The following is a 10452-nucleotide window of genomic DNA, read 5'->3' on the forward strand; positions in this document are numbered from 1 at the left end:
ACTGTACATATATGGATTACTGAATGGGCCTACCTGGCACAGGCCCAAAGGGTCACAGGCCCCCCTGGCCTTCACTTGCACAATGTCATCCAAAATAACACGTACTGACCAGGAAGAGATTTAAAATGACACCAAAAGGGACACAAAAAGATTACAAGGAGATGCAAAGGAACTGCAAGAAGACACAAAAATATACAAAAACAGACAAAGAGACAGAAAACGACCACAAAGAGTCACAAAATGACCAAAAAATACACAAAATTTTCTGAAAAAGACACAAAACAACCACACGGTTACACAAAATTACAACAATAAGACACGAAATGGCTACAAAGAGACACAAAATAACTACTAGAAGACACAAAATCACAAAAAAAACATACAAAATGACCTCAAAAGGACAAAAAAATAACCACCAGAAGACACAAAATGACAACAAAGAGACGCAGAAAGACCACAGAAACACAAAATGAAAGAGATGCAATCTAACTAACAAAGGACACAGAGTTACCCAAAATAGACACAAAACAACCACAAGGAGACACGAAATGACCAGAAAGAGACACAAACTTACTAAAGAAAGACACAAAATTACCCCAAAAAGACACAAATAAACCACAGAGACACAATAAGACCACAGAGAGACACAAATATTCCACAAAGACACAACATTACCCCAAAAAGACACAAATCAACCACAAGGAGACAAAGAGATGCAAAACCACAAAGTCTTTGTGTATTGCATTATGTTGGAGAGGTGGTGGGGCCCGTTACATATCTGTGCCCAGGGGCCCATTGTCTCATAATCCATCCATGATTTTGTATATTTCCAATATGCTTTGTGTATGTGTATCCATTACGCAAGTCCTGTACGGCTATGGTCTGATATAAGAAGGCTTTGGGCTCTGTCTGTGACGGGAAAGTGTGGCCGGCAGGTAGATTAACAATAATAAAACAATATAACTACCTTTTATTGTGTGCAAACTGGATGGACTTGACTGAATGCTCAGACATATATGAGAAAAGTAAAAGTGTCTGTAGTTAGTTTAGCTCCACTTGCATTGCAGCATATAGCTTTGGTGTGTGTGAATGCTCTGGACTGTATTTGTTTAGTTACGTGGCACTTTCCCTTTGCAGCCCGGTGTATTACGGATTGCACACGGTGCTGGATGCTCAGCACAATCACCTCCCTGTGTGAATGGTCGGAGGCGTGGCTTCATTAACGGTGTGTCTGACGTTGCGGCATGTGAGGCGTCACGTACCACGGAGGTGACTTCAGAGGACCGTTAATTTTACGACCGTGCATTGACTGCATCCGTTATATACTTCAAAATAAAACCTAAAAGCTGAATAATGTCACGTTGAACACAAGTTTATCGTCAGTTGTAGTTATTCCTTATGGTATTGCATCACATATTTGTCAACTGATAGATCACAGTTCACGCTAGAGCTCAGTTAATGTCGTGTGGTGCGAATTAAAGAATGTGTGTGCTTTTATTTTGAAAAAAAAGTACAGGAAATGGCGCGCTAATCATTAACTTAGCTCCGTGTTCCACGTTTCACAGGAAGTAAAGAAATGTCTGAAGGAGAGATGGGAAACTTCACTTAATAAAGTGACAAATAAACCTCCAGTCTGTCTTCACACACACCTCCTTTGCTTCTACTGACCAGTTTCATCAAGACACCTCGCCGGGACCGACAGTTTACATTCCTACCAGGAAATACAGTAAGTATTTTCACTGACATTTCAATCATTCCGTACTATGTGGTGTCATTTTGACAGTTTGTCAATGAAGTTGTGTCTTTGCACTCTACATTGGACTTTAGTTAAGTTACTTAGTCTTGGGTGTAACTGGCTAAGACGTAATGGGTACACGGTGACATATTAACGTATTAACAAAACACATTGTAGGTGTGGTTTTGGGAGGCTACACTTACATACAGACCGTTACTAATCAGTTTGATTTTACTGTATAGTCTGTATAGCCAAATAATACAATTGTGAAGTAGGAAAATAAGAAGAGAGTTAAAGTGTAGCCTGGATTGCATGTAGTCACTTGTATGTGAGTGAAACAAACTGTGTTCATGTCAGTAGTTTTGAATGGAATTATATCATAAAACTTGTGTGAGGCAAAGTACAAGGAATTTGACACTTATTTAGAGTCCTTAGAAAGTATGCGCTCTCAAAATGCAGTGATAGCCCCTACAATGTAAAGTAGTAGGTACAGATAGTATCCTGCAGGCACTTTAAGTGTTTTATGTTGACAGGTTGAAGCTTGCACTGTCTGATATATGGGACAGTGTGGGTGGGTTCCTTATCTCAGCTGGGTCTAACAAAACTTTCAGGTTGCTCAAATGGGCTCAGACTAAAGGACATCCTGTTTTTCCAGAGCAGGTCTAGAGTGTCGCCTCGAGCTATTCTGTTACTGCTAAAATATGTCACCTGAAATAACCACAACAGGTATTTGAATGGACGGTTTATTGTATGTACTCGATTGTATGTTGCATTTGACAGGTGAGAGAATGGCAGAGAAGGTGCTGGTCACAGGTGGAGGAGGCTACATTGGGAGTCACTGCGTGGTAGAGCTCATTGACGCAGGTTACCAGCCAGTTGTGGTAGATAACTTTAGTAATGCTGTCAGAGGTAAGCTCCCTTAACAAAGGCCGATGAATGACTTTGTACGTCATTGTCAACATGGCATTTCAACATGTGTTTGTTTAATGCAGTGTCACTCATATCTCATATTACTTTGTGTGTGTGTGTGTGTGTGTGTGGGTGTGTGTGTGCATGCTACATCCTGTTGTGTATGGAGGAGAAGGCGACGTGCCAGAGAGCATACGTAGGATAGAGAAGTTCCTTGACACCAGCATTGAGTTTCATGAACTAGATCTTCTGGACAAACCTGGCTTGGAAAAACTCTTCAAAAAGGTGAGCAAGTTACTGCAGCTGATTTATTAATCTTAATAGAACTGGAACAAGCACTCATTTCACTTCTTAGTTGATTGACAGAAAATTCACCTGCAACTATTTTAATAAGCAGCAAACATTTTTAGTCATTTTTCATACAAAAATGACAAATGTTTAATGCTCTCAAATGTGAGGATTTTAGGCATTATTTTGTCATGTATGACAGTAAACTGAACACAAAGAGAGCTTGGACAGTCAGTTAGATAAATCAAGCCATTTCAGTATGTCAGCTTTGGCTCTGAGAAATGATGAGGGCATTTTTCACTAGTCTGAAGACATATTATAGGCACTTGATAAAAGGATCAATCAAAAAAAAATATGGATTGATGGATAATGTAAATAACTGGTAGTTTCGCTACATGTAAAAACAAAATGTGTTATTTTCCTAATCTGTAATATTAATATTATTAAATAAACCCTGGGAGACTCAATCTTTGATGAATGAAACATAAACTAATGCATATTTTATTTTCACGGCTGTTTATTTACATGACCCATCCCTCATGGGATTATTCAGACACATTAACCAATTACAAACCAAACATTCTAGTATGATAACCTCCCATCATCCAACAGCACAATACATAAACCATCATCCAGACATTAACACAAACATTATCAAGCCCTAAAAAAAGATATAAACCTCCCACAACCAAAGCTTTGAGAGATATCCGACTACAAAAAATAAAATACAAAACACAGCCCCCTGAGTACAAGACACAATACATAGATCCAGCCAAAACCAAATCGACATCTATGTGAATCAGTGTCAAATACTATTTGGTCCAGTTCACTAATAGTCCGCAGTCCATACAAAACCAAGTCAGAGGGATCCATCACAGGTCACTTTTCTTCTTATCCCAAGCCCTAAAAGATACTCCAAGAATGCCAAAACATTATCAAAGTTGTATTCGATTAAAGTTTCATTAGCCATACCTATCAAAACCTAATTTAGGAATTTGGACTTTTTATAAACAAAATTTATTGTAAATCATGATATAAAGGACAGTATAGAATTAAATTAATTTCAAACAATCAGGGCCATCTCATACATAAACTAGTATTCATGTAATTTCAATCTTTTATAGACTTCTGTTTGCTTGTTTTTTACCAAAGAATGTTCCCACTGGCCACTGCACATTCTCAGGTTGCAGTGAAAATAGGTAGTGTGACTTAATGCTATCATACTGTGTATTAGTTATAGAGAGTCATCATGCCAATCTATCTGTGTTTGCAGCATTCTTTCAGTGCGGTGATGCACTTTGCTGGTCTGAAGGCTGTTGGCGAGTCAGTGGAGCAGCCGTTACGCTACTACAGAGTCAACCTCACCGCTTCCTTAAATCTGCTAGAGGTCAGTTTAAACTTTTGTCTTGTGATCTGACTCCATCTGTCCTCAGTTAAATCTGCACTTCACTTTTCATTTCAAGATTGAGCTTTATTTGCTTTTCGTCATTGTTCGCTGAGTGCATGACAGCGTGTGTTCATTTGATACTGAGTAGGCTCATTCTAACACTGCATAACTTTTGGCTCACTGTGTCCGCCAGACTTAGCGTTTATGCTCACGTGTGTCTGCTTTAGACCGCTGACTGTACGTGTGTGCCATGTTTGTTTGCATCTGCATGTGTCCCAGGTGATGCAGGCTCACAGGGTGCACAATCTGGTCTTTAGCAGCTCAGCGACAGTGTACGGAGACCCACAGTATCTTCCAATCGACGAGCAGCATCCGGCAGGGGGCTGCACCAATCCCTACGGCCAGACCAAATACTTCATTGAGGAGATGATCAAGGACCACTGTAAAGCTGAGAAGGTAGTGTTCAGAAGGTACAAAAGCATTTACAGATGCACACAAACACATATACATATGGTGTCTCATTATTGCCTGTGTGTGAGCAGGACTGGAATGCAGTGCTGCTGCGTTATTTCAATCCAATCGGAGCTCATTCCTCTGGCCAGATAGGAGAGGATCCACAGGGTATCCCTAACAACCTGCTGCCATATGTTGCCCAGGTACATGACCTCTCTGATAATTGTACAGCTTGATGAGAGCATGCTATGCATATTCATTGTTTGCATTGCTGAATTCATCTCTCTCATAGGTTGCCGTTGGGAGAAGAAAGTGCCTCAGTGTATTTGGGAACGACTATGACACAGTTGATGGGACAGGTAATGGAGAAAACCTTTTACTGCAGTGCACAAATTTGATTGTGGTTTAAAATATTCTTTTGGGCAGAGAGCTCAAGGTTTTCTCTCTCTTGCTAGGTGTGCGAGATTACATCCACGTTGTAGATCTGGCAAAAGGACACATAGCAGCTCTGAAGAAGCTGAAGGAAGACTGCGGCTGCAAGGTACATTTGAGAAAGGAGCAAAAGCACTGTAAAACGCATTCTCTAGTTCATTGTGCATTCACATCCATACATGATTGAGTTACTTATGGAAGTGCTGGCATGTGTGCATGATTGTGTCTGTAGGTTTACAACCTGGGGACAGGAACAGGCTACTCTGTGCTCCAGATGGTGGAAGCCATGAAGAAGGCATCAGGGAAAGAGGTGAGTGACAGAGGTGCTCTTTTCTCTCCAAAGGAAATTGTCTTTAGGGTTGGGGATTGTATCGTGTTTTCTGAGAGTAATTGAAGTGACTAGGAGCAGTAACCCCACGACATCGTGTTATCGTGTGCGTTAAATGATGGCCAAGCTGACACTGACTGTGAAGGTGGCGCCCAATCCACGGGAGTTGCCACTTTTTAGGCTAGAATACCTTCCTTTCTGTTGATTAAACTAAATGCGTCTTCTCTATAGATCCCACACAAAGTCGCCCCACGCAGGGCAGGAGACATAGCATCCTGTTACGCCGACCCTCGTCTAGCTGAGAAGGAGCTGGGCTGGAAGGCTGAATTTGGCCTGGAAAGAATGTGTAAGCGCAGCCACACTGCCAAAATCTATATGTATTTTATAGAGATTTTTGTGAAATCTTTCCACACAATACCCTAATGTTGTTTTTTTCCTACTCATGCAGGTGAGGATCTTTGGCGCTGGCAGTCCATGAACCCCACCGGATTCACCAATGGCCCATCCTCTTGATGTAACTTCAGCCTTTTGCTGTTGTTCAGTCCTCTTCTGAATCACCAGGCCAAAGCAGACCATCAGCGTCCTCATTTTTGCATAGCCTATAAACCGATGACTGACTTCATATTCACATCTAATTTTCCATTTGTTCTCTATTAATGGTTTTTTACTGTTTACATCCAAGGAGAGGTGTGTAAACATGTCTGTATGATTTCATTGTGTTGTTGTTTCAAATTAAAAATGGATTTGTTCTCCATTAATGTATTGATGTGTGAGCCATAACAATGAAAGAATAAATTAATTTTCTTACTGAGGAAAGTGACGCCTTCATTTCCCACTCCACTGTGAAACCGGACTGTTTCAAATGATTGTAATTAAATAGGACTGACTGTTGCAGTGGTGACTCCGTTATGAGATGAAAGGAACATTCTTGAGTGACACACAAAAACAAAAGCATAAGAATATTATAGTGAAAGATACTCACCTGTAAATATAATAAGGGTGCTGAAAAGTCTATTGAGCAACACAGATTATTATAGTGATGCAAAGGCAGATTAAATAAATGTACCAGTACGATATGGTCTCACAAACAGGCTAAAAATCCCTGCAGAATTACTGTAGAAATAATGCACAATTTTACATAGGTGGGGTATTCAGTGTTAATATTCCGTCCATACAACACATATAAACGGGGCACTAGGGCTTTAAATGGCTCCTTGAACCCTCGGGCACCCAGTTAATAAACACCCACGTCAGCACAGTGCTCCAGTCGCTCTAACCGGGTTTCGGTCTTTAGGGCTGAGCAGGAAGTGCCTGGCTGTGGACCCTGGACGAGAAAAAAAGAGCCAAGAAAAAAGGCAGAAGAAATTAAAAATGGAAATGGTGGCAGACTTGGGGGCGAGTAGACTCTATCGGGCGCCGGGTGAATCAAGTCACCAGTGAGTATCGATGGATTTTGTTGGGGGGTATCACGGCGTGGGGCGTAAGCGGGTCCTGCCGACACCTCACGCCTGGGAAAGAGTCGCTGGGTTTGGGCAGCAGGCAAATCCTCCCCGCTGCTCGCTGCGCTCCGGACCTCCGGCGAGAAGTGGGGGTGGTCTTGAGGATGAAAACGGGCGTATTAGCGCGTCGCATCCCTAATATGATATACCATGCGAATATATTTATTTTTCATCTCGCAGCATGCTCAGTTGCTGGAGGTTTGTGTCTATTTTTCTATTGTGTGCTGGCCGGAGCCTGAAGTGGGCGTCGCTCCAGGACAGACTGGGCTGCTCCGGTGCGCCGCTGCCCGCTTTTCTCTCGCAGGACTGCAGCACAGTCATGTCGTTTTGTAGGTCGACTGATGCCTGAAATGAGGGAGAATAGCTCGGTGAAGACGCCAGACTTGGTTTCGTGTGACATGGGGAGCAGTGTAGAGTCTAAAGGGCGGGTGTTGCACCGTGGGTTATCGGGCGCTGTGGAGCCTGTCAGCAAGCATCGCATAATTAAAAATGAATGCGTGTAATTCAGAGTCTACGTGAGAATGGCTAAATAGGTTACTATAGGAAAAGAAGAACTATCCTGCAAATGAGGTTGCGGCATTTTTTGTCCCTCTCTTTAGATGACATGTCCGGTTACAGTGCTTTATTTGCTCTCACCAGTCTGCTGTGTTTGTAATATCAGCGATTTCATGCGCGCTTTAGCTTCCCTCAGGGATGATGATTACAGGGTTTTGCCACCCGATGCTCTCTGACTGGAGTCGGGTGTAGCCCATTAGAAGAAGATTTTGATTGAAGGCTCGTCCAGCCAATCACAGTGCAGAGTGGAGACTGGTGGGCGGAAAGTCTGCGGAGCTGGAGATAGTCCAGTGCAGAAACAAAGACAGGGGAGCACTGACAGCTACATCAGTGGGGGTGTCACTGGTGTGCTCACTGTGTGACCTGCTGGGGTCTGTTGTGTAACCTTTTATCAAGGTAAGCTGACAGTCATAAGGTCAGATGTCCCATGAATCGCACTGCAGGAGCACATGCTTCCCTCCTTAACATGTAGGGTTTTAAATTATATATCACTATGAATGCATAGGCTCATGCATGTAGGTTATTAATTCAGCATCATGAAGATGGATGTGTCTCAATGTCGGTGATGAGTGTCCACAAGCCCTCTGTTATTCTATCTATACTGCATGCACAACCAGTGTGAGTGCTATCATGTTGTCTCCTGCAGGCAGCCTCAGAGGTGGTTCAACACCGCTGACATCACAGTGGCTCACCAAAGCAGCCTGCTTAAGCAGCTCAACCAGCAGCGCCGCCAGGAGCTGTTCTGTGACTGCAGCGTGCTGGTGGAGGGCCAGCTCTTCAGAGCCCACCGCAACGTCCTGTTCGCCAGCAGCGGCTACTTCCGCATGCTGCTGTCCCAGGGCCCCGGCGTGCTGTCTGATTCCGTCAACGCCACCTTTGATGTCTTCAGCCCCGAGACCTTCACCGTCATCCTGGATTTCATCTACTCAGGCCAGTTGGACCTCTCCAGTCACAATGTGATTGAGGTGATGTCCGCAGCCAGCTACTTGCAGATGAACAATGTCATCAACTACTGCAAGAACTTCATCAAGTCGTCCTTGGACATCAGTGTGAAGGATGAAGACAGCGAGCGCTGCCTCAGCTTGTCTGAGACCTGCAGTTTCACCAGCGGAGCGGGAGAAGAGACCACAGAGCAGCAGCAGCAATGCCCCAGCTCTGTCAGCCCACCACCAGCCCTCTGGACCCGGGACAACTCCAGATCCCAGTCTAGCTTTATGGGGAAGGACCCAGAGCAGGAGTCATCAGCCTCTGTTCTAAAGACTAACCCAAGCAGCCCTGCTGATGATCTCAACACAGAGGTAGACGATCTGCACGACCCTCAGGACCCTCTGTACACCTTGCCTGGATCGGAGCGCCGGCGAAGCAGAGGGGCAGCTAAGAGGAGAGCATCCAACAACACACGCTCCCACCACCCTGAAGATTTAGACATTCAGGAGGCGAGGACACAAAAGGCTGAAAAGGCAGAGGAGCTGTATGCCACTCTTCCACCTATTGTGGGTGTTATTGGACACTTTAATAAAGGTGAGTTGGCCTGTATGTGAGAGAACAGAAAGGCAGTAGTTCTCTAGAGAAGTGAGAAAAGGAACCACATCATCAGCAGACTGACATTAACTTTATGTAACCATAAAAAGAAGACAGCTCTGTAGCAACAGTGATATCCAGAGAATGAACAGAAAAGTCAAAGCTCTGAACAGTTTCTCTTCCTCTTTGCAGACTCCAACCCCATTATGCGCTTCAAATGTCCCTTTTGCACACATACGGTGAAGAGGAAGGCAGACTTGAAGCGTCACTTGCGCTGCCACACTGGAGAGAGGCCATACCCCTGTCAGGCCTGCAATAAACGCTTTACTCGCCTGGAGCATCTTCGTAGCCATTTTGAGACGGTGGGTTTATTTACAACCAGGAGGTGAAAGCCATTCATTTTGGTTTAATAGTTTCACAAGAAATGGTGATAAAGTTTCCACCCCAGGCTGCGCTATAGGATCGGAAGACAAAAGATGCATTGTTTTCTTATGTTTACAACCACTTATTTGTACCCATACAGCTACAAAAACACCAACCGGTTTTGTTTCTCCACAGATCCATCAAGCCAGGAAGCTGGTGTGCAGGAAGTGTAAGTGTCAGGTGACAGAGGAGACCGGGCATGTGGTGTGTGAGGGCACACGACGCTACCGCATGTGCACTGCATGCATCCAGGAAGTGGATTGTGATGACATCCCCATGGACAGTATAGATGGCGCCAATGAGGAACCGGCTCTGTTACTGGGGGTGGACGGGGAGGAGGAGGGGGACAGCAAGAGGAGCTGGATGGTAACCGATGATGATGACCTGGCTGAAGACTCGGGGGCCGACCTCATCATCCAACAGGTGGACGACAGTGACGAAGAGCTGCAGTGAAATGGAACCAAAGTGTGTGTGTGTGTGTGTGTGTGTGTGTGTGTGTGTGTGTGTGTGTCTGAAGAAGCATAATACGAGTATTGACTGTGTTTGAGTGTGTGTGTGTGTGTGTGTGTGTGTGTGTGTGTGTGTGTGTGTGTGTGTGAGATAAAGCCATGCCAGAGAATTTATGCATAAAATATGCGACTCACTAATGTAAATACACAATTATTATATATTAGTTGTCTATTAGTTAAATGCAACTCTTTAATTACTTTAAATGAGATGTTGACCTTTGTGACACGATGGAATGCTTTTTGTTAAGCTTCATAAATATATGCAGTATCCAAAGCATGCATATTCAGTGTTTCCTTTGCTTCAGTTATCTTTAAATAATTACTCTTGCAAATATGTTTTTTTATATGCATGGAAGTACACCTTTGCTACTCTTTGGGACTCTCTGCTTTGATAAAAGCTGGCATTTGTGCAA

General features: G+C 43.6%; 2 protein-coding genes across 4 annotated transcripts; both read left to right on the forward strand.

The window, feature by feature from the left end:
* Window positions 1–1556: 1556 nt before the first annotated feature.
* Window positions 1557–6348, forward strand: gale (UDP-galactose-4-epimerase). Of its 3 annotated transcripts, none has more exons than XM_049597048.1 (11): window positions 1557–1726; window positions 2516–2644; window positions 2814–2929; window positions 4206–4319; window positions 4599–4775; window positions 4862–4975; window positions 5065–5131; window positions 5228–5313; window positions 5437–5514; window positions 5764–5878; window positions 5981–6348. In XM_049597048.1, the coding sequence occupies exons 2-11, from the start codon at window positions 2524–2526 to the stop codon at window positions 6043–6045; spliced, it is 1053 nt and encodes a 350-aa protein (XP_049453005.1). In that variant the 5' UTR covers window positions 1557–1726; window positions 2516–2523; the 3' UTR covers window positions 6046–6348. The 3 variants fall into 3 exon arrangements, with proteins under 3 accessions (XP_049453005.1, XP_049453006.1, XP_049453008.1); XM_049597049.1 differs by having other exon boundaries at window positions 2817–2929; XM_049597051.1 differs by having other exon boundaries at window positions 2820–2929.
* Window positions 6349–6814: 466 nt separating this feature from the next.
* Window positions 6815–10128, forward strand: zbtb8a (zinc finger and BTB domain containing 8A). Its single transcript, XM_049596928.1, has 4 exons — window positions 6815–6968; window positions 8233–9107; window positions 9300–9469; window positions 9666–10128. The coding sequence occupies exons 1-4, from the start codon at window positions 6904–6906 to the stop codon at window positions 9981–9983; spliced, it is 1428 nt and encodes a 475-aa protein (XP_049452885.1). The 5' UTR covers window positions 6815–6903; the 3' UTR covers window positions 9984–10128.
* The last annotated feature ends 324 nt before the right edge of the window (window positions 10129–10452 follow it).

Source organism: Epinephelus fuscoguttatus, linkage group LG14 (assembly GCF_011397635.1).
Source record: "Epinephelus fuscoguttatus linkage group LG14, E.fuscoguttatus.final_Chr_v1".
NCBI classification, from domain to species: Eukaryota; Metazoa; Chordata; class Actinopteri; order Perciformes; family Serranidae; genus Epinephelus; species Epinephelus fuscoguttatus.

Coding starts and splice junctions, on each gene's coding strand:
- gale (XM_049597048.1), top strand. CDS start 2,524: ATGGCAGAGAAGGTGCTGGTCACAGGTGGAGGAGGCTACATTGGGAGT. Junction 4,320..4,598: donor CTTCCTTAAATCTGCTAGAG/GTCAGTTTAAAC, acceptor CATGTGTCCCAG/GTGATGCAGGCTCACAGGGT. Junction 4,776..4,861: donor ACCACTGTAAAGCTGAGAAG/GTAGTGTTCAGA, acceptor GTGTGTGAGCAG/GACTGGAATGCAGTGCTGCT.
- zbtb8a (XM_049596928.1), top strand. CDS start 6,904: ATGGAAATGGTGGCAGACTTGGGGGCGAGTAGACTCTATCGGGCGCCG. Junction 6,969..8,232: donor CCGGGTGAATCAAGTCACCA/GTGAGTATCGAT, acceptor TGTCTCCTGCAG/GCAGCCTCAGAGGTGGTTCA. Junction 9,470..9,665: donor TTCGTAGCCATTTTGAGACG/GTGGGTTTATTT, acceptor GTTTCTCCACAG/ATCCATCAAGCCAGGAAGCT.